Below are 27,220 nucleotides of genomic sequence, written 5' to 3'. Positions count from 1 at the left end.
GTGTGTGTCCCCCTCCGCTCGCCCCCGTGTGTGTCCCCCCCGGTGTGTCCCCCCCGGTGTGTCCCCCCCGGTGTGTCCCCCCCCGCTCGCCCCCGTGTCCCCCCCCCGTGTCCCCCCCCCGTGTCCCCCCCCCGTGTCCCCCCCCCGTGTCCCCCCCCGTGTCCCCCCCGCTCGCCCCCGCTCGCCCCCGTGTGTGTCCCCCGCCGCTCGCCCCCGTGTGTACCCCCTGTGTCCCCCTCCACTCAACCCCCTCTTGTCGCCCCCCGTGTCCCCCCTGGTTGTCTCTGCGCGTCCCCTTGTGTGTGTGTGTCTCCCCCTTCCCCCCGCCTAGTGTCCCCCTTGCTTGTCTCAGCGTGTCCCCTCGTGTCCCGCCCCCCGCTCGCCCCTGCGTGGTCCCCGTGTCCCCCCTGCTCGCACGTCGCCCCCCGTGTCCTCGTCGCCTCGTGTCGCCCCCGCGTGTCCCCTCCTGTCCTCCCCCTCGCCCCCTTTCCCTCGGGACACCGCCAGCCGGCCTTGGCGGGGCAGGTTTGCTTTTGGAAGTGTTACCGCGGGGGAAAAAATAAAACAAACCAAAAAAAGCGAGTTGAGTTTAGGAGTGCGAGTTGAGCATTAGAGCCTGAGAGCGAGTGGTGGCTCCTCCCCCGGGGGGGACTTTGCAAAGAGGAACTTAGTGCCTGTGGCACAATATCCTGAGTTACCGGAGAGAGGTCGCGTTTGGCTCCGAGGTGACTTCCCACCGCTTCGGGACGGTGTCCGGTGGCGTTTTGCTTGTCCTGTTTCAGCGATCGGGGTGGCCTCGGAGATCTCCTCCTGTGAATGAAAATTGTAGGTGCCGGTGTTGCTGACATTCAAATAGTGAAGGTTTTAACCTTTGTAGTGGACCTAAAATCCGAAAACACTTGGTTCAGAATAGCATCTGTTAATTACAGTTAACTTCCATCTCATTTTTATAGCTTTCCACGCCTTTGAACGACAAATTTCTATTTCCTCTTTTAAAAATTACAGATACAGTTATTAGGCAGAGAATATGAACTTGTTATTGAACTATTTAACAGGGGCCTGAAAATTGAGAGAGGTTTTACCTTAACTTGATGCAGTGTAGTAATTTTACTTCACTAGTGTTAAAGTCGTAAGGCTTTTGATGCTGCATTGTGTGATCGTGGAAGAAATCTCCGAGCATTTGCAGCAAATATCCAAAGTCTGAATGAAATACAGCAAGCATAAAAATCATAGAATCACCAGGTTGGAAGAGACCCACCGGATCATCGAGTCCAACCATTCCTATCAACCACTAAACCCTGCCCCTCAGCACCTCGTCCACCCGTGCCTTAAACACCTCTAGGGAAGGTGACTCAACCACCTCCCTGGGCAGCCTGTTCCTCCAGCCAATATTCCTAGATGCTAAGGAATTTCTTTTCCTCTTTGATTTTTGTGGCTTTTATGGTCATGTCTTTAGTATCAGAAGATTGATTTTATTTTTTTTTCCCGTACTCTTCAGTGGTAGATTTACATGAACCATAAAACTGGTAGAAATGTTGTTAAACACAAATAAGATTGGGCAGGAGAGTAACTGACAGAGGGTTGTGGTTTCTCTTAGCGTGTTTGTTGCAGCAGATTTGTCTGTTACTTTTAATAACAGCAGGGGTGTTCTTACTGCTTGTTTAGGGCTTTTTTTTCTCTGTGAAGTTGTGTCCCACCTTAGTACACTGATTTTCAATACTTTGATTGAAATCAAGGTTTAGTTTCTGCTATTCGTGTGCTGCTTAGCATATTTTTGAGATCATTTTTATAAAACTGTGCTCGAGACCTTGCAAAAGCACTTGGTAAATATCACACATAGGTGGCAGACTTAAGAAAGTTTGAGTCCTTACCCAGCAAACAGTTAAGCCTTATGCACAGAGTAATTCCAGCTTAAATCAGCAAAATGTTCAAGTTTACATTCTTTGATGAGCTGAGACTTTAATGTTAGTTTTTTAACTCTGTATGATTAAATCTTAAAGTTTTGTGAGTGAGGTTTTACAGCTTTTTACTTAGAGCACAGAGAAATTTTGCGTGGCATCAGCGGATGAGATGCTCAGAAATCTGAGGCAATAAACTATTGGAGGAATTTTTCCAGTTATGCAGAGTTTTATAGCAGCTTGAGTTGCCTTAAAATTCATAAAGGAAAATCACATCTGTCTTTATGCTTATGATTTACATGTGAAGACTTGTCCTCTAAACCTGTTTCGGAACTTAAATTCTGGGCAGTATATACTTTTATGAATTGTAGTATCCCAAGTAGCCAGTCGTCAGAAAGTTAAGCAGCACTCTTCTGCACGTTTTCGCCCCTGAGAAATTTGTCCTTAACGTAGCTATGGATTTCTCTGTCTGCTTGAGGCTTCCTCTCTTCCTTACTCTCTTGAACCTCCTCTACCCCTCAAACCAAAAAAGCTTCTGGAAAGAAAGTGTTTGCTCTCTCTGTAAATCTGTTGTTTTGTAAGATTTCTTGCTCTAATCATGCGTCTTGGAAGGGATGAACCTTTGCTTTATCATTCAAAGCCAGCACGGAATTCAGTAATAACTGTGATGCTGTCAATGTGGTATAATCTATAGAGCAGTAGCTGATGTTCCTAGGGGAGGGGCTGAAAAAGGAACGTACAGTTATTATACTGATGCCTAAGGGTGCTCTTCATGCACTTACGAAATTAGATGAAAACATTTTGCTTTTCCAGGTATCTTCAAATAAATGGTTAAATCTGAGATGTTTGGAGCCTATATTAGGAGAAAAGTAGTGTTTTGTGGATGAAAAAGCATGTTGGTATTATGCTGCTGTGAAACAATCGCTTTTATAGTTACTGTCTTGTTTCATCACTTGTAAGAAAAAGTATCCTAAATCAGGTATAAACAGTATTATATAACTCCCCAATAGGTTTGCTAGACCGACTGAAAATATTTGCCTCTATTTTACTGGAAGGAGAGCCATCCTAGAAGGAAAAAAAGACCCCAAAAAACCTATCCACTTTAAAAAGTAGACTTTTGGATAGGTAGCATTGTGGAGGGGTTTTTTTTTTCCATTTTTCTTGGGACTCTTGTTTGTCACTGAAACAGCCAGATCGGATTGTGTAACGTGCTTGCATAGTTGTGTTGATTGAAAGCCTGTAGACAGATAATCTTAAAAGTATGTATTTCTGGAGTTAATTGTACCGCTACTCTTGTGTTACCAAAATTCCTTTATTTGGCTGTGTATTGCTATTGCTGGTAGGAGAAGTAGTACATCTGTAACTAGTAGGTAACAGTCCCAAATATTAGATACTCTTCCCTCCTGAGGTTTTACTGGGGGAGTGAGATTGAGCGTAGGGGCAGCAGAATTGCGTGTTGTCATTAACATTCAGCGTATTTAGTGTGTGATGATACCTATTATTGTTAGACAAAAGTTCGGCAAAAGCTGACTGATGTTGGGGTACATAAAATAAATCAGTAATGTGTTCTTCAGTTAAGTTAGCAGGTATTCTGTGTATTTGTTACTCAGGAGAGTGTCTACCGCATTATTTATAAGTTGGATAAGAAGTAATGAAGGCCTAGTGACTGATTTTAAAAGAAAAAAAAAAAAGGCTTGTTAAAGCTGTTAGAAGATGAAGTTACTTCCCTCCCCGCTTGTCCTTTTAGTTTTGTTCCTTTATAGTTTACATAATACAAATCCTTTCAAAAATCTGCAGCCAAAATACTGTGCTGATTAACAGCAGGTTTTTATCACTTCATGGACAATTCTGTGTTGAATTTAAGAAAATCTGGCAAAGGAAGTGTTATTTTAAACGGCTTAAGAAGTGGTAGTTTTGTCTCCCTACCAAGTTATTTTAAAAGACTGCAATAGCACATGCAGTTATCCTCATTTTTGAAATAAAGAGATAAAACTTAACCTTGGAGCTTGACCTGACTCATCACAGTAAAAGAAGGCATACTTGTTTCTGCACTTCTGGTTGTAGAAGCCTGTAAAAATACAGGTGGAAAATGATGAATAGAAAATACAACTTCCTGCTTTTATTTAGCACAGTTAATATGGTCTGTCAGGTTGTAAAGCAAATGCACCTTTTTTCATGTGTACCAAATGTGTCAAGCACAGCTGGAATGAATAAACATTTCCCAGTGCCTTTCTATGATCTTCTCAGTAGTGAATATCCCTTTGGGAAGATGCGCGTCACTGCAGGATATCAAGCTCAGAGAACAAATATATAAAAAGAAATTCTCGGTATATGCTTCCAAATTAAACTGTCTCCCTACAGAGAAAATGGTGGCCCTTTTAGCAGAAGAACTAGAAAGTGGTCCAAAAATCTTTCAACCACAGGCTAACACTAGTTGTAGCGATCTCTGTGGGGCCGAGGGTTACAGCAATGAAGTATCCTGGTATAAGAGATTTTTTAAGAAGACCTTCCAATATGTAGTTTCAACATTAAAATATGGGGTCTAAACTAGGTGTTGATGATAGTATTTTTGTTACTTAAGCTCTTGAGAAAAAGCTTGGATTTGACTGAGAACCAGGTGTTGTGTTCAAGCTAAGCTTTTGTGGAAACATTACAGTAAAGCCTAATAAGCTTGCTTATGGATAATATTTTAATGTTATTAATTCTAGCAGGGTCAGTTCAAACCTTAAACTTTGAATGTTTTGAGTTGTGTAGCATGTGCCACACAGTGACTAAAGTAAGCAGAGTTAAAAACAGCTGGGAGGAATTCTCTTTCTCTACTAAGTTGCCTTTGCTCCTCAAAAGAAAATGTCTTTCAAAATTTTACAATGGTTTACTTTTGCTACAGCCTTAATAAATATTTATAAGTGAAATGACAACTTGCTGTCTCAGATTTGCACTTTTTTTGTATCCCGTGTGATTCATTGTTATTTCCTCTTCTGTAGTCCCCCATCCTCTACCCTTTGTATTCCACATCCCTCACAGCTGAGATCTCTTGGGTGAGCTTTTCCTTAAGAGAGTGAATCTTTATTTTAGATGAAGGATGAGGATGTTCTGTGAGGAATTAGGTTTAACTCTTACATATAATCTCAGCAGGATGTACTATAAAGTGGTCAAAACTGCTGTTCGCTGAAGTTACAGTCTTGAGAAACAGAGAACATGTAACAGCTAAAAAAGCTTTAAATATTTTTTTTTTAATATTCTAACATAGTTCCATGAAAAATGCACTGTTGAACTTTTTTTCTAAATTAAGGAACTGTTCTTGGTATACAGAGTGGAACATTTAGTCTTTAATTCTTGACGAATTGACCTTTTTTTTATCCATAGAGTTGAATTTTTGGTCTTAGAATATGCTTCCATCAAGAGCAACTCCTAAATATAGAACCTATTGACAGTCTTCACATGAACTTTTCTATTTAAATCTTTCACATCTTCTGTGTGCCAGCTTAGTATCAGATTTCTTTTTCCATATTCGTTGCTTTCTTGTTTAGTCAGATATTAGTGTTGCAGGTGCTGGATTTAATGTTAGTTGCTGTAGGGAATACAAATGGAATTACTTATTGCTCCAGGCTATCTGATCAAAAGAACATTACTTCAATCTACAGATTATTTTTTTTAATATCTATCTATCTTAAAATCAACCAGTGCTTTTGAAAAGGTGTCATACCAGCAGTTCTTGACTGATTAATGTTCTGTTTAAGCACAGAAGGGGTGTGTTGTGTTGTTATGAAAAAAAGACACTTCCCTTGGGAAGGGAATAGAATTAAGCTTCTATGCCATTGTATTTCTAACTTATGTTTTAATGTAGCAGGCTAAAATTATTTTTATAGTCTCATAACAGTGGTTGGATTTTGAAGGTTGGAATCACAGCTGAACTAGAATGAATGCATAGTAAAGAAAATCTGTTTTATAAGATTCCCTTGGCAAAATGCTCTGCTAGAAACTGAACCAACAGTGACAGCTTCTTTTTAACGTCTGAGTCATTGATTTCTACCAGAGTCACTGAACTAGTTTCTGTTAAGTTTTACTGAGTTCATTGCCAATGAAGTATGTTGTCTTCAAGATGCTTATTTCATAGTATACTTTTGACTTAAAGGCAGAACTTGTAATCGCTAAGATCGCCTATAATTTTCCTTCACAAGACCTTATTCTCAACTGCTTACAGCATTGCTAAACTGTTTGGACTGAAGTTTTCCATGCCAAGTATGGACAGTTGCATTTGGAACTGTTCCTCAGGCTAATTTTCGTAGTTTCAGTAAAAACAGTTCAAACTGCTTCTAAGACTAGAGGAAAAACAAATTGTATAGCATCAATATTAAAAACCATACCAAACCAAAACTGTCTTGAGGTTTAACGTTTCCTGTACTTTGGAGCTTAGCACATAGTTTGTAATGAAAATTGATTTAATTTGATCCAAATTCTAAGACATGCTCAGTAGCTGCTGTAGTTCAGTAGCAAGACTAATGGTTCGGTATCTGCTTTGCTGTTCTGTATTGATATTTCAGGATCTACTGTGTTGCTTCCATCCGCTGTGCTTTGGGAGGCTGCTGTGCATGGGTCTTCTTCGTTTTTCTTGTCTAGTGCTGCTAGACATGGCAGCTAAGTGCATGGAAGCCCTGTAATGTATTTTTCTACAAGCAAGAGTCCAAAAGCGTATCACAAGTGAGGGGATAGTATGGAAATGGTGGGCTGGTTAGAGAAGCGTAGGTGGGAAGAGTGGGCAGAAGTTAGCTCTTCTCTACTGTCTGCGTTAAGCTCAGTATATAGAGTCTCAATGCTCCTGTTGGCTGTGAAAATTTCTGGAAACATTTCTTGTCATATGCTGTGCTACTTTCTTCATAGTTTCATTGCAACTATGGTTTTAGAATCATAGAATTGTACAATGGTTTGGGTTGGAAGGGACCTTAAAGATCATCCAGTTCCAACACCCCTGCCGTGGGCAGGGACACCTTCTGCTACTGCTCAGTGCCTCATTTAACCTGGCCTTTAAATGCCTCCAAGTATGGGGCATCCACGACTTCTATGGACAGCCTGTGCTAGTGGCTTACCACCCTCACTGTAAAAAATGTCTTCCTAATATCTAAGCTAAATTTCCCCTCTTTCACCTTAAAACCGTTCCCTTTCATCCTGTTACTGCACTCCCTGATAGCGACCCCTCTCCAGCTTTCCTATAGGCCCCTTTTTAGTACTGGAAGGTACTGAACTTCCCATGAATCTTCCTGAAACAGGAACATGCTGTAGTCTGATTAGAATTGTAGGTGACCTGTAGTCTGTTAAAGTAGTTGCGTGTATTGCTGCTATAAATGTGGTGAAGGGAAAAGACTACAGATTGTTTTAACAAAAAGATTCTGCTGTCGTATTGCCCAGCTACTACTGGGAAAAGATTTTTATCTTCTTCCCATCTCAGGCTTCCTTTCTTTGCTGTTGTTTCTCACTGTCTTATCTAGCAAAGCCTGGGTGAAATTGGTACTCCTTGTCAACTTCATTGATAGGATAGAGGTCGGAAGAGAAATACGAATTTTGCTGTGGGGCTGGGAGGTTAAGGTGTGAGTGGCAATGAAAACAGCATTTGGACCTATATGTTCAAGAACAGTGCTGCAAAAGGAAGACATTGTAATTCTAGTAATTTCTTTTTGAACCCAGGAGAATTAAAGGCATTAAGGCTACTCTGTACCACAACAGGGAAAGTTTCCATGTGTTGTAGAAGTTTACATTTTCAAATTATCAATTAAAAGTATATACACAAGACCGTCTCACACTTGGAGAGCTGACAGACTCTGGATAACAGCACAACAGACTCTCTCAGAAGAACTGAAAGAAGAGGTGGAATGAGGGCGTTTAGAGAAAGATGGTATAGTGTGGGCCATGAAGGCTGATCCAAAGCTTTATTTTTTGCTATTGCAGCATTTTGAGGCCTAGCAGAGTGCCTCACTACATTAAGGTGAACTTTTAGAAGTGATTTAATGGGTTACTTTGTTTCTGTAAATGGTTGGTCCTTTTTAAAAAAAAAAAAAAAAGCACTGCTTTTATTTTATTAATTTCTTCCCAAGTAAATTTCTGTGGGAAAGTGGGGGGGGAATAAAATGGAAGTTTAAACTGAAAATGTTTCAATTTACTGTGATTGGGTAAAGCTTTTAAAAAGTGTATGATGCTTTTAATTAAAAGGTTCTTAAAATATGTGTGAGACTGAAGTTTTGTTAAGCAGCCTAAATTTTGGTTCAACATATACGTAACAGCAAGAAATGCTGAGAGTTTAATTTAAGTTTAGAATTATAGACGTGAAATAAATTTGTGCCTTTCAATGTTGCTGGATTCTGTAGGAAAACGGACGTTTAAGATACAAATGTCAGACCCTCCGAGGGAGGCATAGGCGCAGTCCCAACAGTACAGACAGGAAGGAGAAGGTTTGGTAATTTATTTTTCTGTGTATTTTACTTTCAGAGTAGGAAAATGAACTCTGTACATCAGAATAGTATAAATGGAGTTTAAAAACAGCCAAGAGATTTTGCCAGGTGGGAATGTACCCAAGTGTAGGATCCCTCATTGCTGAGCACTGGATGTTTAGAGTTCTTGATAGGAAGAGCATAACTGTTAGAGTATGGTTAAAGTTGAAAAAAAGTATCCCAGCAGTTTATTTATAAGGCTAAATGCTTAATTTAAGTGAAGCAGGTAAAGAGATCTTGCAAATGCTTGAATATCAGTTTAGGATGATCTATTCCTGTTGAGGTTGGTGGGAGATAGGTCACCAAATGCAGCAGAACCAGGATATCACATGTGTTTCCAGCCTAACTTAATCTTAGTTCTTCCTGCTGTAACACCTATCACTATGAAGTATCCCATTATGTTATTTGTCTGAGAAAACTGGCAATAAAGAAACATTGGTTTAGCCAGTTTGTGAAGTACATATCTATCCAGAGAATTAATCCAATACCTGTAACTTCCACCTGAATTTACATAGGGATTCAAGGGAAGAGGAGGTTCTTCCTTGGCTTTTGAAGAGCTTGATGGCATGTTTCCTCTGGCACAGCTTTCGTGTTTAATTATTCCCCTATAGTATCCCCTTAACACACTTAAAATAACCAAGTGCTATATTAACTGCAGAGTGGGTTTCTGTACTTTGTGAGGTAAGTTAGGCAGCTACTTCTTGGTTTCAAATGAAAGTTATTTTTGTGTTGCACTCAGTGCTAATTTTGCCATGTGAAAATGACAAGCGTTTCTCAGTTTCAGGGAAAATACAAGCAAGCTTCATTTTTGACGTTAACTTGCATTTTCTGTTGTGATGCCAAACTGGAGCAACTTCAGCATCTTATTCAAAATTACTTTTATTTTTAGATAAGATGAAGAAATTTGACAAGAATACAAGTTAATATATTTTTTTAAAAAATGATCCCATACCAGATTTACTTATGGCATACTTAATGGTCGATGCTTCTTCATTATAATATACCTTAATTTCAGTTAGTCAGGAGCTTTAAAGTTAACTTAATTAAAAGGGAATTTATTCAAATGGTAAAACAAGTTTCTGTCCTTTCAAGCTTCAAAGGTGCAAATAAAATTGCTTTTGTCTTCTGGTCAAGCAAAACATTTGTGTTCGTATCAGTAGAGAGTGTATTTAGTGTGATGGATATTGAGATGAAGTTTTTACTGAGCCTGTGTGGCATGGCACATTGTCACCTGCTTTTCAGCTGTCTTTATTCCCTGGTAATGTACATGCAGAGCACCACAGCTGTTGCAGGGGTGTGTGGGTGTAAAATTGGGAGCAGGGCAGTTCAGATTACTTTCTAATTTTTAGCAGGGCAGATGTGAAACAGTTCCTTAAGTCTACCTTGTCTCCGCTGGAAGGGTTGTTTAACTCGTCTTCTCAATCGCATGTGGAATTCAAAATTGTATTCCACACTGACACTTCAATAAATAGTATTTCTTCTAAGAGCAAGCACTTATGTTTGGAGAAATCGCCATGAACAGTGCCTGTGTCAGGAGCAAGCGGCATCAAACTGATTGTCTCTTCTACCTTTTTGATTCGAGGGTCTCGGAAACTTGGTCTGTGGTCTCCTGTCCCTTTCTGCAGAGTCTCTCCGGTCTTCCTGGTGGGTGATTTTCCTGGCACAGGAGTGGGTTACCACGAGTAACAAGTTGTAGTGTGCCAGCCTCTCTGTGGGTGCTTTCAGCTTGTGGCTAATACAATGTAACCTGAGTTGGACTTTAAAGAGGGGACCTGTTTATAAACTCAGGACGTTACCATGACCTTTATTTGCCCTCTTGTTAGAAGGACTTCTTGAAAGGTTGTATCTTTTACCATAACAAAAACCTTCGTTGCATTTCAATGTAACTAAAGCTATTTAGGAGTCTTGCTTTCTGTTTTGGGAAAGCAGTTTTAACTCTCAGGCCTTTCTAACCTTTGTAATTTTAATTTAAAGGTTGTTGTCTATACCATATTTCCCATTCCAGAAATCAATGACTCTTCCCTCTTTCCCAGTTTAATGGCCTGGTCGTGCATGTTAATCCTGTGATAGGATTTATCACCTTTAAAATAATTTAAAATAGTAACCCTGCCTCTTTAAGGGCTGGAGTGTGCTAAATTTAAGATCACTATTAGTTAATAATCGTGAGCTAATACACCTTTGTGAAGTCAGCAGAGCCATTATTTGACCTGATGTCTTGCATGCAGTAGCAAATGCTAAACTCTTAGAGCCACTAGTTATATTTAAGATAGGTATGTGGTCAGTCATTAAAACTGCTTGGTGGTTTTTAAGTGAAGAGAGCAAATACAGTAGCAGTGTATGTCAAAAACCATATGTGAATGCACTAATGAACACAGTAGCTGGCTTACTGGTGGAAGAAAGCTTGTTTGAAATACAAGAGGAGTAAGCATAATTGCTTTTTGAAAACACACTTTTCAACTGTGTAAGGAGTGGAAGTTCTTCGCCTTTCATAATAAAAGTAGTGTCACTCTGAACAAAACTTGCGTGTGGGTAACAGTATGCAAATTGCTCAACTTCTCAGTACTTCCCAAAGCAGCATTGAGCCAAATGTGTCAGGTAATTGGACAATAAACTTATTTTCTGGATATTCTTTTTGTTGTATATAGCTGAATTTCAGTTTGATTCTGAGCTGGCGGTGTGCTTTTGAGGAGAACTTTGGATTGCACAGGTTGTATATTTTGTTAAATATGACTTAGGGTGTTTTATATCCTGTTCCAGTGGTTGATACGTTTGGTGGGAGGGTTGTTGAAGGAATAAGTGGTGCTTTAATTCTCCTTTTTGAGAAAGCGTGGTAGAAATGAGGTGAATTGTGGTGAACCTGGTCTACTAGTGTTTTGCTATTGGACGTTTTGAGGACTAGGCGAATAATTTCTATTACTTTTTACACCTGACTGCATGTTGTCCTCTGTAATTAGACAGTGGGAAATACAGCTGTTAATATGGAAGTATTTCAGCAGAGTACTTTCTTGCTGTCTGAAGTGTCTTGCTTGGCTGAAATCATTAAAATTACAGGATTTAACGTGGTAGTAGCTAGAGAATCTTAACTACACGAGATTATGAGAAAGCTTGGAAGATGGTAGAAGAAATCTGGACAAGACACTTGCAGTTCACCCTCACTGCAAGGAGTTGAGTCACAGAAATAGTGACAGATGTTAGATCAGCATAAGCTTTTCAGATTTTCTGGGCTGATTTGTTAAGGTCAACAAATGGCCATGTGGAGTGGCAGATGAGACTCTTTGAACAAACAATATCTGTTATCGGATGTAAGATGACTTTCCAGGAGTACTTTGAGTAAACAACTTCAAAATTATCTATAGCCTAGACTTGGTAACTAACTTCATAAACCACAATGGTGTGTGTCAATAAGTCATTGTTTATTGTTATCCCCATCTAGTTCTACTTCTAATGTGTGATTTAGTCCTCCCCCCGCAATGTATCACAAATAATCTTAAATCCAGAATATTCTCATGAGCAAAACTTGTGATTTCTTAGCTATTTCAAAAGAATCTGAAGTTTTACATGGATAGTGGTATGATTTTTAGCCAGTTGGTTTTGGCAGCTTTAATTTGACCTTTATAGTGTATATTAGCTTAAATAAAACATGTGCTATCGGGGCAGCCGAGCAAGTAGAGTGTCACAGTATATTTTGAAGCATTGTTCACGTGGATCTCTTAGTCCAAGTCCTGCATGACAACCATCTGCAGAATAGTTTACCTATAAGCAGAAATACAGCAGAAGCTCAGCCCTTTATCTTGACTGTTCCTTTGCAGTCCTTTTGGTTTCTGTAACGCAGAGATTAGGTGTTAGTGTGAACAGATGGGTCCTAGATAGGATTGAAATGTGCCTTCTGTACCTTTATTTCTGTGCCAAGTCTTTGTTTTGGTTACTTCCGATATGTAGCAAGAATTTCCTTGTAGCATAATGTTTGAGAACACCATTCTTTGTCTTCCAAACCTCCTCCCTACTACTGCCTAGGGAGCTGGTTAACTGGTAAGATATATAATGTTGTTCTATCTGACCTGGAAGGTCAGAGCTCTATTTACTGAAAACATGCAGAGGAACTTCCTCAGCCCCTTCCAGAGTTCCGGCAACAGCTGGATACTTTAGGGTAACAAGCAATTAGAAAATATATACTGATCAACTCTGAATGGAGGGAGTGGAGGGAAAACCCACGATACTAGTTTATTAAGAAATGGTACTTGTTTTGTCTGTAAGAGAAAATACTGATGACAAAATTATTTGGATACCTAAGGTGCTGCACGAGTGCTTGTCTGAGTAACCTCACCAGTTTGTTGGGTTGTTGAGCTACCAAAAGCTGATATTGCACGAACTTCTCTCATGAGTGTATGGAGGAATTACTGAGGAATGTTATAGACTACCAGTAAAGCCAAGTACACTAAGGTTTTATATGGGGCTACATTTTTCTTTAAAAAGGAGTTTAAAAAGAAAAACAAAATGAAACAACTTACCCCTCCCCCCCCAAAAAAAACCCCAAACAAACACCCACCTAAGTGTTATTCAAAAAAGTAGCTACCTTAATGTGTAGGTAGGATTCTTCGGTTATCTCATACCTCTGTAGTTGAATGATATGGTTCCAAAGGAGGTGATGAGCTAACTTCACAGCTCTCGGCAGCTGGAAGGAGTTTTTGCTCCCATCGCTAATCTTGTGCCAGAGCTGGGGCCTGTCAGGAGCCATTTAACCTCACTAATATGGCCTTGTTATTGAGTTAAAGCAGCTTACGGAAGAGTTGTGACAAGTTCCAGAGCCAGTGTTGGGGGATGGATGTGACTGTGAGCAGAGGAGAGGGAGGGAGGAATTAATGTCAGGGGGGTAGTAGGGAGGGGGAGAGAGAGAGAGACCTTTCTCCTTCCCATTGTCAGCCAGCTATTTTTCTGCCTGTCAGGCTGCAGCTTTAGACTTCTGAGAACCTGGAAATGTACTGTCTGTCCCCTGTTGTAATATCAATTGCATCAAAACTGCATTTCTTAACAATGCTTTACCATGCCTGTAACAAACATTGACACCCAATTGCTACGAAAGATCCCGACAGTAATGCACACAAGAACTCCAGAGGGCAAAAATAAATCATGAATTTAGGTTGAGCAGGACTCCCTGTGCTTGATTTATGTAGGCCAGGGCAGGATTTAGGAGACTTAACCCCTTTCTGGACTAACAGTATCTCTGAAAAGAGCAGGCTGTATGACAGTGTTGATAATTTACTGATGCGAAGAAATAAATAAGAAATCAAACAAAACTGAACACTTGTTGCCTCACGTGCTCCTTTCCCCATGTTGGTATCAGGGCTTCATTGGCTCCAGCAGATCCCTCTGCCATTGAGTACAGCTGTGTATAGCACACTAAATCAGGTGATCTTAAAGATTTTTTCCATCCCAAATAATTCCGTGAAATATAATTGGACAACAGGGACTAAATGCGAAACTTCACATTGTGGAAGATGACATAACTATGGCATGATCCTTGTCATATATCAATCCTTGTCCGTGTTTCAGTTTGTTGGGGAATTAGGAAGAAGTGTAGGATTGCCCACCAAGTTCAGTTTACTGTGAGGAGAGATGCAGTACTTAATTCCAGAATATCATTGTCCTCAAAGTGTTTGTAAGGGCTGTACATGAACTGCTCTAAGAAGCTGTTGGAGGAAAACTTCATGGTTGTTTCTCTGGATTCTATATCTTCCTGGAGTGGCTTTTTAAGGAAAAAGTAGAAATACTTAATCGGAGATAATAATTTAAAAAGAAACTTGCTGCAAATAGTTGTGAGGGTTTGTTTTGTATTAATAGGGAAAGTAGGTTGTTTTTATCTTCCAGTTTGTGTAGTTGAGAGGAGTTTTTGTGAACTTAGATTATGTCTCCTGCTACTGAAGCAAGGATTCTCTTAGGTTTTCTGGCTTTGCGCAAAAGGTCTTGGGTAAACAATTATATTGAGAAAGGAGTGGTATCTGTCATTTCCTTCCAGGGGAAAAGCCTGTAAACATATGAGGTAAATATACTATGGGAAGACGTTGTTGTAGTCCCCTGGCTAGTGATAAGGTGATGTTTGTCTCTCCAGATATCCACTAGTGAGGTAGCTCAGTAGCTATGACGTCTTTTCCTATATAGAATTTTTTCACAAAGGGCCCAGACAAAATAATCGTTTAACTCAGTAGTCCGTGCTTCGGCTTGGGTTGATGACCTTATAAATTTGAAAGCATTCGATTTGGAGACAAGTCTGTACAGGCATGCAGTTTTAATGTTTAGTAACTTCTGCTTAGGAAGAACTTCAGAGTCAACTTGTTTGTAACTTCTTACCCTTTGATATTGTGGCTGTCTATAGCAATCAGTTTTTTGTAAATAGCAGGAGGAGTCTGTTGATAAGTTCTGCATTGTGAAGTGCGGTGATCAAATTAATTAGTTTCATCAAACATTTTACCATCTATTGTGGAAGTGCCCAGAGGCAATGAATATCCTTAGAAGGAGTCATGGCTACAGTGGACCATAATTTACAATAAGATTTTTTATATTGGATGGAAATTTGTCTTTAGGACTTTTTTACCTTAATCCTCTATTAAGAATCAGCTTTTAGTGGCAGCCTAAAATCTGATTGCTACTTTCTGAAGGACCTCAGATCAACTTACAAAGAACGTAACAGTGGATTGAAAGAATTTCTTAAATCATGCTTCTGTTGAGCAGCCACTAGAAAATAAAGTTCAGGCAATTACATTTGGATCACCTGGATCAGAAGGTGTGTAGACCAATTTCTGGTGTGTCGTTTAATGTATGTATCTTGTCATTCTACAAAATAGGGTTAAATGCCTTTTTTTCCTTATGTTTTCCTGCTTTAGGCTTCCTCATATTTTGTTCCTCTTGCTTTTCTTCCCCCAATAGCGTCTTTTCGAACAACATGCAGCAGTTCAGAGACAGGCTGGTGATACAATTCAAGCTTCATTTTTTTTTTTATTCTTCCCCCCCTACTGCCTGTCAACAGGCTTATTTTATTGAAGCATCCAAAATACTTTGAATATACATTACCTTCTCTGGTCCTTTTGGTATTGATTTAGAAGATTTGAAGAAAAACAGTGCTCTTGAACTTCAGAGGTATGGTGCAGATCTTGATAGATTCTAAATGGAAACTGATTTAAGAATCATGCCTTGGGTTGTTAAACTCCTAAAGCTAAAAGATCTGGTATTGATGCAATTGTGGTATCACAGTTGGGTTTTTTTGTTTCTTTTTTTTTGTTATTCCTAGAGCTGGAATTAATGTTTGCAATATGATTTTATTATGGTGTAGAGTTGTCTAGCTTCCATTGTGCTGGGTTAGTTAAAAATAGTTAAAGACAAGGCTTTAAAAAATTAAGAACGACACTACCCAGCAAACAAGTTTATCATATTTATTTGGTGGTTCCCATGCTACCTAGTGATTCTGTGATTCCTGGGATAAATGTGCATGAAGACAGGTAGTGCTGATGAAACAGAACTGGCTTTCTTGTTAACTTGTGTGTCCTCAGGACAGGAAGGACATGGATCTGTTAGAGCAAGTCCAGAGGAGGGCCACACAGATCATCAGGGGGCTGGAACACCTCCCATATGAGGACAGGCTGAGAGAGTTGGGCTTCTTCATCCTGGAGAAGAGAAGGCTCCAGGGAGACCTTATAGCAGACTCCCGGTACTTAAAGGGGGCTACAGGAAAGCTGGGGAGGGGCTGTTTATCAGGGAATGCAGAGATAGGATGAGGGTAGCCGGTTTCAGCTGAAAGAGGGGAGGTTTAGAATAGATTTTAGGAAGAAATTTTTTTACTGTGGGGGTGGTGAGGCACTGGCGCAGGTTGCGCAGAGAAGCAGTGGATGCCCCATCCCTGGAGGTGTTCGACGCCAGGCTGGGGGAGGCTTTGAGCAGCCTGATCTAGTGGGAGGTGTCCCTGCCCATGGCAGGAGCGTTGGAACTGGGTGATCTTTTAGGTCCCTTCCAGCCCAAACCATTCTTTGATTCTATGCTTATTACCGTGGTTGCACGTAATTTTCATCACTTGCTAATGGCTTTGTTTTATGATTCCCCTTATGAGTACAGAAAACAGATGTATGCATAGAAGAAAATACTTCTTTGGGTTTTAATTTAAACAATGAGAGCCACAAAAAAGATTAATGATCAGCTTTTTAATTTGAGAATAGGTCTAAGTGAGATGGATCAGCTTGCTGATGAAGTGGATTGGTGATGCATGGCAGGACAGATACCATCTCTGTTAGGCTAATGTCTAACTGAAAGGGGCTAATGCAGGGAGTTCTTTGCTGTTGTGGGGAAGGTAATAAGTTTGACTATTTTATCTGCTTTTAACTTTAGTCTTTAGTCTGTTTTAACCAGTGTTAGAAATACTCAGAGCTAGCTGTCTGGTTGTTTTTGAAACTTCTAGGTAAGTTTTGGTTAGCAATACTTTGTTTTATTGAAAGTCAATTAAGTACACCGTATAAGCTGTATCCCGCTGCAGGGTTTTCATAACTTGAAGCATACTTAAGTCTGTAGCGAGGAAAATAAGAGCGTGTTTCACTCCTGTTTGAATCTGGCTGTCAGCTTGGGGCTAGTGTCACAGCAAGCTGTCTTCTCTGTGTCGGTTCCTTAAATTAGGCTTTTTGGATTTTATCCTCAGCATGTCACTGTTATTGCTTTGTTGCTATGATACAATACTTACTCATGCGATCCGCTGTAGAATATTAGGAGATCTAAGCTGAAATGTTATGTAACTTACAAATGTTTTTACAGCTGATGCTCATTATTTTGCAGAGTGGAACAATCCCTGTCTTTGTAGCTATCCGAGCAAAATAAGCATCTTGCAAGATTTTTATTCAAAGGGAAAATGGTTAAAATTGCAGAATTAACATTCAAAAGTATGAATTGTCCTTTAAGAGAATTGTAATTGCTAGCTTTTTCAAAAGCTTACTGAAGTTGTTGTGCTCAGTTAAGAGGATCATAACTGTCAGATGGGGAAAGGGAGTACAATACAATGTTCTGATCTTTGAACTCTGAGGGCAGAGTGAGCGGTTGGGATTACAGTGGAGGTGTTTCAGTCCGTTTTAGCAATTACTTTTTGCTTATGGAAACGAAAGAATTCTATCAGGTAATTAGTCAATGTTAAGCCCACTGTTGGCTGTTGTTGTTCCAGACACTAACTGGAAAGTGTTTTGGTGAGAAACTTGAGGAACTGGCATTGCCAAAGAGTTTTTGAGTTGTTAAATGTGTAAACTTAAAAAGAACTTTGTTAAATTAGAACAAACCTAGAAGAATAAAGAGAAGCATGAGATAGTGTTACGATTCTTTGAAATTTTACCTTTAAAAAGGTAAAACTTGAGATTTTCCATGCTCAGTGTTACAATGCAATTCCCTTTTTCTTGTCCTAATATTTCCCTTATGGTGAAACAGCAGTGCTAATACCAGTACTGCAGTGAATGAAGCTGAGGGATGAGTAGCCTGGCTATAGACGGGTCTTAAAATTCCTTCAAGACATGAGCATTCTGTATCTGCACATAAAATTGGAGATAAAATTCTTGACCAGAACAAATGAAATCCCAGCTGTTTGAAAAATGAGAAGATGCTGAGTTGCTGGAGTGGCCTAGAACCCCAACAAACCATTAAAAACAAGAATAAAAGGCACATAAACCCAACTTTTCAAATAAAACTCTGTCTGCTTTTGTTGTGATCGTGCAACTTGTGAACAGTTGTAGTATTTCAAGAATGCATTACATTTTTGAAGTGTACCGTGCTTAACAATCCATCTCTCTTTAAAGCTGATGTGAAATACTAATGGAGGAATTCTGCTTATCAGCTTACAGAGAAACTGCACTCTAAAATGAAAACGCCAACTCACAGCCAAGCACGTTGTCTTAGTAGGCCAGAAAACCTGGACAACCTTACACGACTAAGATTGCAATAAATGATTTAGACCAAAGCCTGAAAGTTCAGAATTAATACTTTTGAAATATTGGAGTTGATTCTTAAGACAAACATTCATCACGTGATGTCAAAAGTATTTGAAGTATTTTGCATTGGGGTAAAAAGACAAGGTTCCTTCAAAGCAGATTTTACAGCTTTTAAGCAGGTTACATAATAAAGGATTAGGGAACAGAATGAGACAAATCGGATGAATGGAAGGTTAGGATGAAGCACTGCTTCTGTGTCTGACTTTCAGTGAGGGAGAGATGGTACATATTAATGCCTATGTATTTCAAATAAAGTTAATTCAGGAACTTGTTTTCTATAAATGTAGTCACTGCTGTGTGTTTATCCATTATTTCTTGTATGAAACACAAGTTGTGAATGATAGTTCTTGCATTCTAACATGCTTAAACAGTTACTTTGACAATACTGTTTATTAATTTCCTGACTGTAGAGCATAGTATTCCCCATAATAAAAGCTCTGATAGCTATGGAAATTTAATCAACAAAATAGATTTAGAAAGCCTGAGTTCACTTCTACAGACTGAAGTATTGTTTTGGTTTGGTTTTTTTTCCTTTTATAGATGCAACCTTCAATGAACAGCAAAATCTTTTTTGTCAGAAGTTGCAACAGTGTTGTGTGCTCTTTGACTTCATGGACTCTGTTTCAGACCTGAAAAGCAAAGAAATTAAGAGAGCAACACTGAATGAACTGGTTGAATATGTTTCAACAAATCGTGGAGTTATTGTTGAATCAGCTTATGCTGACATAGTGAAAATGGTAAGTAGAATGCTTTTGTTACAGTTTGAAATTTAATAAATAGTTTAAACTAATCAGTTTACAACTGATGGCATCTAACTCAGAATTGCTTATATAATATGTTATTGATAACTTGGCTTACAAGAATCCTCAGTAAGGCTTGTAAAACCAAGCAGCTTCTAAGTTTTAATTATCAGCTGAAATCTGGTGCATTCAGGTTAATTAAGATGAAAAAACTGGTATTTTGCAGGTGCTTGCAGTCTGGGTAAGCTTTGAAGTTGTTCCCATTCAGAAAATGGCAGTATTTTGGTGCTGCCTTTCTTTAAGGATGGCAGTGGAGTGACAGATTAAAGTTTTGTGGTAAAGATCCTTGCAGGTACTAGTGTCAACAGAAAGGTTTATCGGTGTAAGAAAGCAATTCTGCTTTGTAAATATTTTATGTGGCTGTTTTGCTACTGTTTTGGCCTTGGGAGAGCTGTGCTAGTGTGGTTTAGGTGGTTTGCTTGAGTTGTAAACCACAGGATGACTTGTACTGTGCAATTTCTACGAATGGCTTGTTGAATAAGCAACAAAATATTTGTGGTCATTATCTGCTGACTTTCCCAGGTTTTTTATATGCATTTTCAAATGCTACGTAAGCAATGTTTTAGGTTATGCCCATAGCCCATACACGGGGAACACAACTGAAGGACGTTTGACAATAAGCTGAAATTTGAAATATAAAATGAATGTGTTTAGTGCCTGCACATTTAGTCTAATGGTTCTCTAACCTTTGGTGAAGTTTACATAGGCACAGTGCTAACTTCCAAACTAGGTATTTGGAACATAAACAGACCAGTTCAAACATATGGCTTAGGAGCTTGGTAGTTTTCTATACAATGCAAGCTATTTTTCTTTTTTATGGTTTGGGATTTTTTTTGTTTGGTGTGGGGTTTTTTTCTTTTTTTTCTGTGACCAGCTGGTATGGAAGATCACATCTTTAATATAAATAAGTGTAGAAATTTTGTAACTACACTTGAAGTGCTAGGATTATTGAAACCCTTTTAATCATTTTGGCTGTTTGACTAGATGCTTATTAGTTTTTACAAAATATCTAGGACGCTGTGGGTTTTTTTAATAGTTTTGTTTTCTAAAGGACTTGTTATTCCATCCTAAATGTTTTTATGCAAGAAAATAAAGGACTGAGTATGTCTGCCTCTTCTTTGGCTTTTTTTTGCACCAAGCCTGAATCATTGCAGTATTTTCTTACTGTGTACCCTCTATAGTCTCTTGCTAGAAGAACGAGTGTACTAACTAGCCTATCGTACTTATTGAAGGGAAGATTTTCTTTTATTGTTAGAGTTGTTTTCTTTTCTTGGAGATAAGTTGATGTTAAGTTATTCTTTTGAGGTTATTGTTGTTGTGCAAATGATTGGGCTCTGTGTGTGCATGTTTTTTCTTTCCATAACAAATTTCCATCTCCTTTTCTTCCCTAAAATGATAGAAAATGAAGAAGGCCTTAAATGCTCAGTGAGAACTGTTTCAGAGCTTGAGACAAAAGGTCTCTCCAAGCCTGAATAGTATTTCTAGTCTCCTTGGCAACTGGCAGCAGCAAAGGTCTTTGCTGTGAATTAGGGCAAAGTACCAGCTCTCAGAAAGAACTCTGGATGGGTCTCTCTCTCTCTCTCCAAACAACACGTGTGTCGGGCTTACAGCCAGCCTTTGTACCAAAACTTCTGAGATTTATAAGATGGTCTTAAAATTGTTTTAGACTGTTCAGTGTTACTGTATTAAAAGACATTTTTGCAGAGTTTGAAGGATAGTATATTTGGGACAAAAAAGTAGAAATCATTCTTGATTAACCCAACTATCATCTGCCTGGTAGTAAAAGGATGAATGGGCTACAAAAGTTCCCTGAAAAATGCCAGAGTGGCAGCAGTGGCAGAAGCAGAGCCAATTCCTTTCCAAAAACCCTTGCCTTTCCCTAGGCCTGGGACAGCTTCCCTGCAGCTTGTAGAGGAAGCAGCCCAGTTTCCTTGGAGTTGCCCAAGTCCTGGGGAGGCAAAGTCAAGAATTCCTTGTAGCTGCCAAGAGGAAAAAAGTGTTGTTCCTGACCATAGGCAAGGTCTGTGCAGGTGAGGAGGTCTTCTAGCATTCCTTCCTTTCATGTCCAATCATTGAAAAAAAAAAAACCAACAAAAAAACCCCACAATTTTTTATTTAGGCAGATGTGCAGGACATACACCATAGGTGATATTTTTGGTGTCTCAGGCAACCTGATTTTCCTGTAATTCCTTTGCCAAAGCCATTGCATTACGAACTGAGGGAGTTTTGCTTACAAATAATTGTGAAGGGGTAGTACAATGGTCTGTGCACCTCCTTTCTAGGTCATCTAAAATTAATGTCTTTTCTGTTTGGAAATTCCCAATTGAAAGTACTCTGAAGCTAACAGCAAATTGGGGTTGGGCATTGTGAATACTTTAAGTTTTATAACTTCCTTGGAAGTTAGAAAGCTCTAGCTTTTATCAGGTTTGGGAGCATAACAGAAATCTCCCTCCAATACAGTTTACTCCTCCATTTCCTAGTGTCTGCCAGACTTTTCCCCAGCATATAAAAATTCAATGTAAATGATTGTCCTAGCAGCTTGTGCAAGCTCTGAATTCAGAATTTCAACAACATTCGTTAGATGTCCCTGTCTGCATGAAATTGGAATTGAATCTAGTATCTCTCCAAATGCTTTGCTTTTTGGGATGCACACAAACAGCAAGGGATTATTTTTTTCCATCATTTTTTTTTCTTGTTTTAATAAAATATAATTGTTGTATCTTAATACCTTAACTGGCACATTTTCAGACACTGCTGTCACCAAACTTTCTGAGCTTTAATTTAGACAGTGAATTCTGTGTTTTTCTAGAAACCTATCTAGCTGTAAAAGCCTTTTATGGTTTGTATTTCTCAAATCGCAGTTTTGGGCAAAGACCTCATTTATGAAGGACAAGTGATGTTTTAAATAACATGAGAGGATGTAAAGAAGAATTTACCCATAGAAATGCAATGGAAAGCGGGTTAACCCAAACCACATTTTTGATCAATACTATTAGCAAGGCATTAGGGAGAATCAAATGAGATGGGAAGCAGAAGGATTTCAAATGTAATGAAGTAAATGATCCGGCTGTTTAGGGGACAGAACAAACTGTGCCATTTTTATGTACTAGCCTAAGTTTCATGTGGTCTCAGGAGACCGGTAATGCTGGTAGAAGTACTGAATACTCTGAAAATCCTGAAATAAGTTTTCCAGGGATCCGGCCAAGAGGCTTGCCAATTTTTTTTCTACTATAGAAGTACATTCAGTTGTAAGAACCCTTGTTTTGTACTTTAAACTTGTGCATTCTATACTCTGAGGCTCTGTGCTAAATGGTTGACTCATTCAGTTCAGCAAGGTGCATCTAGAAATGCAACAATGCATTGTTGAGAGACATTACCAGAAGACTTGCAGGTAGAGGTAGGGAAGTCTCTGTAGAGGACTGATGGTGGGTGTTTTTGTTTAGTACCTAATAGGAGCAGGAAATGTCAAATAACAGGACCAAGACTGTAGTCTAGAGGTTTGGGCTTGATTAAAATTCATGTTCTCTCAGACTCCGGTTTCCTCCTCCTCTCCCCACAGCCAGTTTCTCTGGTTCTCCCCTGTGTTTACAGCATTAAAGGACACCTGTACTGTTTTGGGGTGTCTTTCCGATGTGTGGTAAACAAGGACACTGCTGTAGTGCCCATCCATACAGATCAACATTGCCCTTCTACTCTAGGGCAGCAGCATCTGCAGCTTTGCCACCTACCAATGGGAGACAGTGACAGGGCAGGGAGAGTGAAGCGCATAAGAGGAAATGAAAAGTCAGTTTATGCAATACATTTACATCTTGTTTAATGAGGCAGCTGATTCTTCTACGCAGAGCCAGCTGTGTGAGTTCAGGATCTTTTAAAGTCGCTTTGCAAGATTCTTCAGGCACCTTGGAGACTCCATGGAAGCTGTGCAGTAGCCTTTGCTGCAGACTTCCTAACATTCTTTCTTTTGTATTTGGTAGGCTTGGGTGGTTGGCAGCTATTTGAAACAGATTTGATAAAAAGGACTGAAGAGTCTGAAAGGTGATGAAAACAGTTGGGATAAATATGTTCCCGAAAAAAAAAATTAGAAAATGCAGAAACAAAATTAACTTCATGTTCTCTTTTGTTCATGTTAAGGATTTAAAATCCAGTATGTTACATCTGGCAGAAGAGATGACATTTATTTTTCTTTTGGCATCTGAGAGATTGGCCTTCTATCCAGACTTCTTTATACTTCAAAAAATCCCTGATGAAACCTTTTCAAATGTGCCCTTTTGAAATTGATTTGATGTGACTAGATCATACTTCAAGTAACTTGGTAGCTGTTTTCTTAGTTTTTTTCAAGGTGACTCTGTGTTAAATCAAAAAGTCTTGTGGTTTATCTCTAACTTTCCAAAACCTTGAGACATCTTGAAATTACGGAAGGTGAAAGATTGTAAACAGTTCTTCAGTTGTTACTTGAAAGTGAGAAATATCTTGAAATTAAGTGGAGAACTTCAAACTTAGATGTGTTTTTGGGATTGTCTGCCCTACATGTGAAGAGAGCTCTGTTTAAATCATAGTTAGTCAAAGTGTTTGATGCCTTAGGTAAAATCTCAGCTCTCGGTGTCATATAGGTAAAAATTGGTCTTTAGAAGGGGAAACTGAAATTTTCTTTTAACTTCCAAGGTTTCAAAGAAGAATTTTAAATATGACCATGCCTAGCTACAAACTTGTAAAACAGCTGAATAAAAACTTACTTTCTTATTATTTTCATCAGTCTGTTTCAGAATTTTAGCTATTCAACTACAATTTAGTAGTTTTGAAAAAATAAAGAATAAAAGTAATTTATTGTACTATTATTTTTAAAGCTGTTTAGTTTTGTGTAAATTCAGGCTAAGAGCAGTACCTTGCTGAGTATGGTCTGTGGAAGCATAAAAATTGATACAATTTTTTTTTTTCTTGCAGATTAGTTCTAATATTTTCAGAACACTTCCACCTAGTGATAACCCAGATTTTGATCCAGAAGAAGATGAACCAACTCTTGAAGCCTCATGGCCTCACATACAGGTATGTGATTTCTTTATTTTCAAGCCCTCTTGTAAGGCAGTAACTGTGAATGGATACTTGAATCATTTTGTGCCTTTGGTAAGAATGTCAAAGTTAGTTTTATAATACAGTTCAGTTTCTATACTTGGAAGGTAAAAAAATATGGTACTTTTTGCAACGTGAATAAATATGGCAGAATCTAAGTCTTCTAGATTGCTTAGATACCTTTTTTTTTAAATGGAGTGATTGCACTGTTGAAGTGTGGTTTGTGTATGTCTTAAAAATATTTGGATATTTTAGGTTATTATGCTCTTAAGAGGCTTGGTATTTTGCCCTTGAGCAACTTATTTGTGTGGTTACAATATAAGTGGATGCTAACAGTTTGGTTTCTTGTGACAGTAACAAAAAATGGAGCAATAGCCTTTATTTGTCTTTTGAACAAGAAACTGATGTCTTCTTATTTTTCCCACCCTCTATCCTCCCTCCATGCAAAAACTTTACAATATAGGCGTTGTTTGGTAACAGTTGGTTGGTTATTCTATTGTTGCACTTCTGTGCCAATCTCGTGACTACTATGGCATTGCAGTGTCAATCACATGATTGACTTGAAATACTGCTGAATATCGGTGATTTGGGATTTTTTCAATTAACTGTTAAAAGTTGAAAAAAACAACTTGTGATCATCCAAGTTCATATCTCAGTTCATTACTGAATTTCAATAAGTAGTAGTATCTGTTAAGTAATAGTTACATAGCAACTTCTAGTAGTGAGTAGAGTATCAATAGATACTGCACATCTCTTACTGCTCTCTCCCCTCTCCTAAAAGAGTTAAAATGCTACCCTGTCCCTGTAATGTTACAGTTGTAAGTATCAATGATTGCTTTTACTTAAAAACTTAGTATTGTCTATAAAAAATACTTGTTCAGAATAGTATTTGCGATTTAAACCAAGTAAGAAACAAGTTATCACAAAAAAATAACTGCAGGTTAAAGGGTGTGATAATGATTCACTGCTGATTCTACTGGAGAAATGACTATAACTGAATCAGATAAGAGGCTTGATTTTAGAGAGGTGGCAGGGCGCAAGGGCTATGCAAATGTCTCTTAGTCAGTAGCAGTGTTATCTGACTTCAAAATGCCCCTGTCCCTCAGGGGTAAAATTTGTAAATGTTTGCTCAGTTCACTTTAGGTCATGAGTAAATTATGGTTTGTTTTCTATAAGAAGACTTGTTTCTGTGATCAGTTCACTTGTGCTTTAGGCTTCTCTAAGATAAACTGAAAGAAGTTCCTAGCCTGTGGTATTATTTGAAATTTTGTTTTCAGCTTTTTCCTTTGTCCTTTTCTAAATGAGTTTTGGCCAGGCCATCTGATCATTGGTTGTGGGTTTCCTTCTAGCGCTTCAGTTGTTCGTCCTGTCCTTGGAATAGCTTGCTTGTTGTAGCACAATGGAAGCGGTGTCCGTGTTCCTCTCCTTTTCGTTTTTGTTTACATGCTACTGGAGGGTAGAAGGCTGAGTTTGATAACTTACTAACTGCCCTCCAGAGGAGCACAAAGATGCTGGAAGTATTACCCCCTGTATCAGATACCATTATTACATTTGGTATAATCTAAAGAACAGCTTGGGGGACAATGTTTTGCTGGCTATGATTTGGGGTTGCTCAGTTACAAACAAATTCAGAGTTCTGTCTGGATCTGGTAGTCAGGTAGCCAGTATTCTAAAAGGGAAAATTAAAAAAATCTGGATCTATACTCTTCTCTGGTTGAACCTGTTGGCATTTCTCTTTAAAATAACATGATACATAATGGTGTAGTAAGTTGCCAGAGTGTGTAGTCAGAACAAAAGACTAGACCTTCAATAAAATGAAAGCTAGTTGAAAGGCATTGCTTTAAAGTAATACTCAAGATGGTGTGTAGCAGCCAATCTAATTCAAACACATTGGAAATGAAGTCAGCATGTATTTTGAAGCTTGGAGAGTTCTCTCTCTCTTTTTTTTTGTTTGTTTTGTTTGGGTTTTTTTGTTTTTTTTCCTTAGGTAGGAGCAGTCAATACTTGGGATGGCTAGAATCCATTCTTGTCACCCTAGTTGAAAGTTGTTGTTATGCTTCTATTTAGTTTGCGAATGTTAGCATACAGGAGAAGAGGGAGATTGACTGTCCAGAAATGACCATTGTAGCTTGCTTCTTGAAATGCCTCGGATGAAGCTTTATGGATTTCCCAAGGCTCTCATGGATTTCCAAAGTTATTTGAAACCTTCTACCAGCTGCACATGTTCTAGGAGCAGAGGAACTAATTATCAGGAAGCTAGACGATTCTGTAGGCATCAGAATTGCATAAGTATTCCTTCAGTGCTCTAAACTTCCCTGCAATGCAGCTCAAACTGGATTTTTGTGCACTAAATTTTGGGGGTTTTGAGAGCTTTTTAAGAACAATCATGTTTCTGGAATTGCATGTGTTTGTAAGAAGGATGGAGTATGGCAATATTTAAAATCATATCATTGGATAGTTTATTACCAAGCTTCTAAAAGCTCTGTCCTATGTTGTCTATTGTGCAACTGTGGGCTGTTGTGCTTAAGCACAAGTGGAGAAATTAAGGCTGTGCAGGGAAGTTTGGATTTTAATACAGTTCTGTTACACGACATTTGTATATATTAAACTGCTGATATGAAAAGCTCTTGTTGCAGTCTGTCAGAGGGGAAGAGAGTGTGAAGGGAAGCTTGTGTTTCTGAGCTTCTGCTTTGCCGAATGAGCATAACCTCCTTGAGGCTATGCATGAGTTACTGTCGTGTCCAATGTTCTAGATAAAAAGGACCCATTGTCAACCACTTCTCTCAAGTGAACTTCGTAATCACAATTATGCATTACTCAGGTGTTGGCTCTCAGCTTAATAAGTACTTGTGGTGGTAACAGCCGTGTATTTGAACTATATGAGGGGTTTTATTTAGAAGTTGAGTCCATGATGTCTTTATGTATCTAAATTGCATTTTAATTTTATTACTAATCAGCTGTTTAACTAAAAT

General features: G+C 38.8%; 1 protein-coding gene across 1 annotated transcript in view; it reads left to right on the top strand.

The window, feature by feature from the left end:
• The window catches only part of PPP2R5A (protein phosphatase 2 regulatory subunit B'alpha), a 45,694-nt gene that overhangs the window by 1,953 nt on the left and 16,521 nt on the right, over positions 1-27,220 (top strand). Inside the window, exons 2-3 of the mRNA XM_069852821.1 lie at positions 18,922-19,118; positions 24,123-24,224. Of these exons, the coding sequence (XP_069708922.1) occupies positions 18,922-19,118; positions 24,123-24,224 (299 nt within the window). The remainder of the gene's footprint in view (positions 1-18,921; positions 19,119-24,122; positions 24,225-27,220) is intronic.

This window comes from Phaenicophaeus curvirostris, chromosome 2 (genome assembly GCF_032191515.1).
Source record: "Phaenicophaeus curvirostris isolate KB17595 chromosome 2, BPBGC_Pcur_1.0, whole genome shotgun sequence".
In the NCBI taxonomy this organism is placed as follows: domain Eukaryota; kingdom Metazoa; phylum Chordata; class Aves; order Cuculiformes; family Cuculidae; genus Phaenicophaeus; species Phaenicophaeus curvirostris.
The sequence above is the reverse complement of the archived record's forward strand: the minus strand, read 5'-3'. Positions and strand labels throughout refer to the sequence as shown.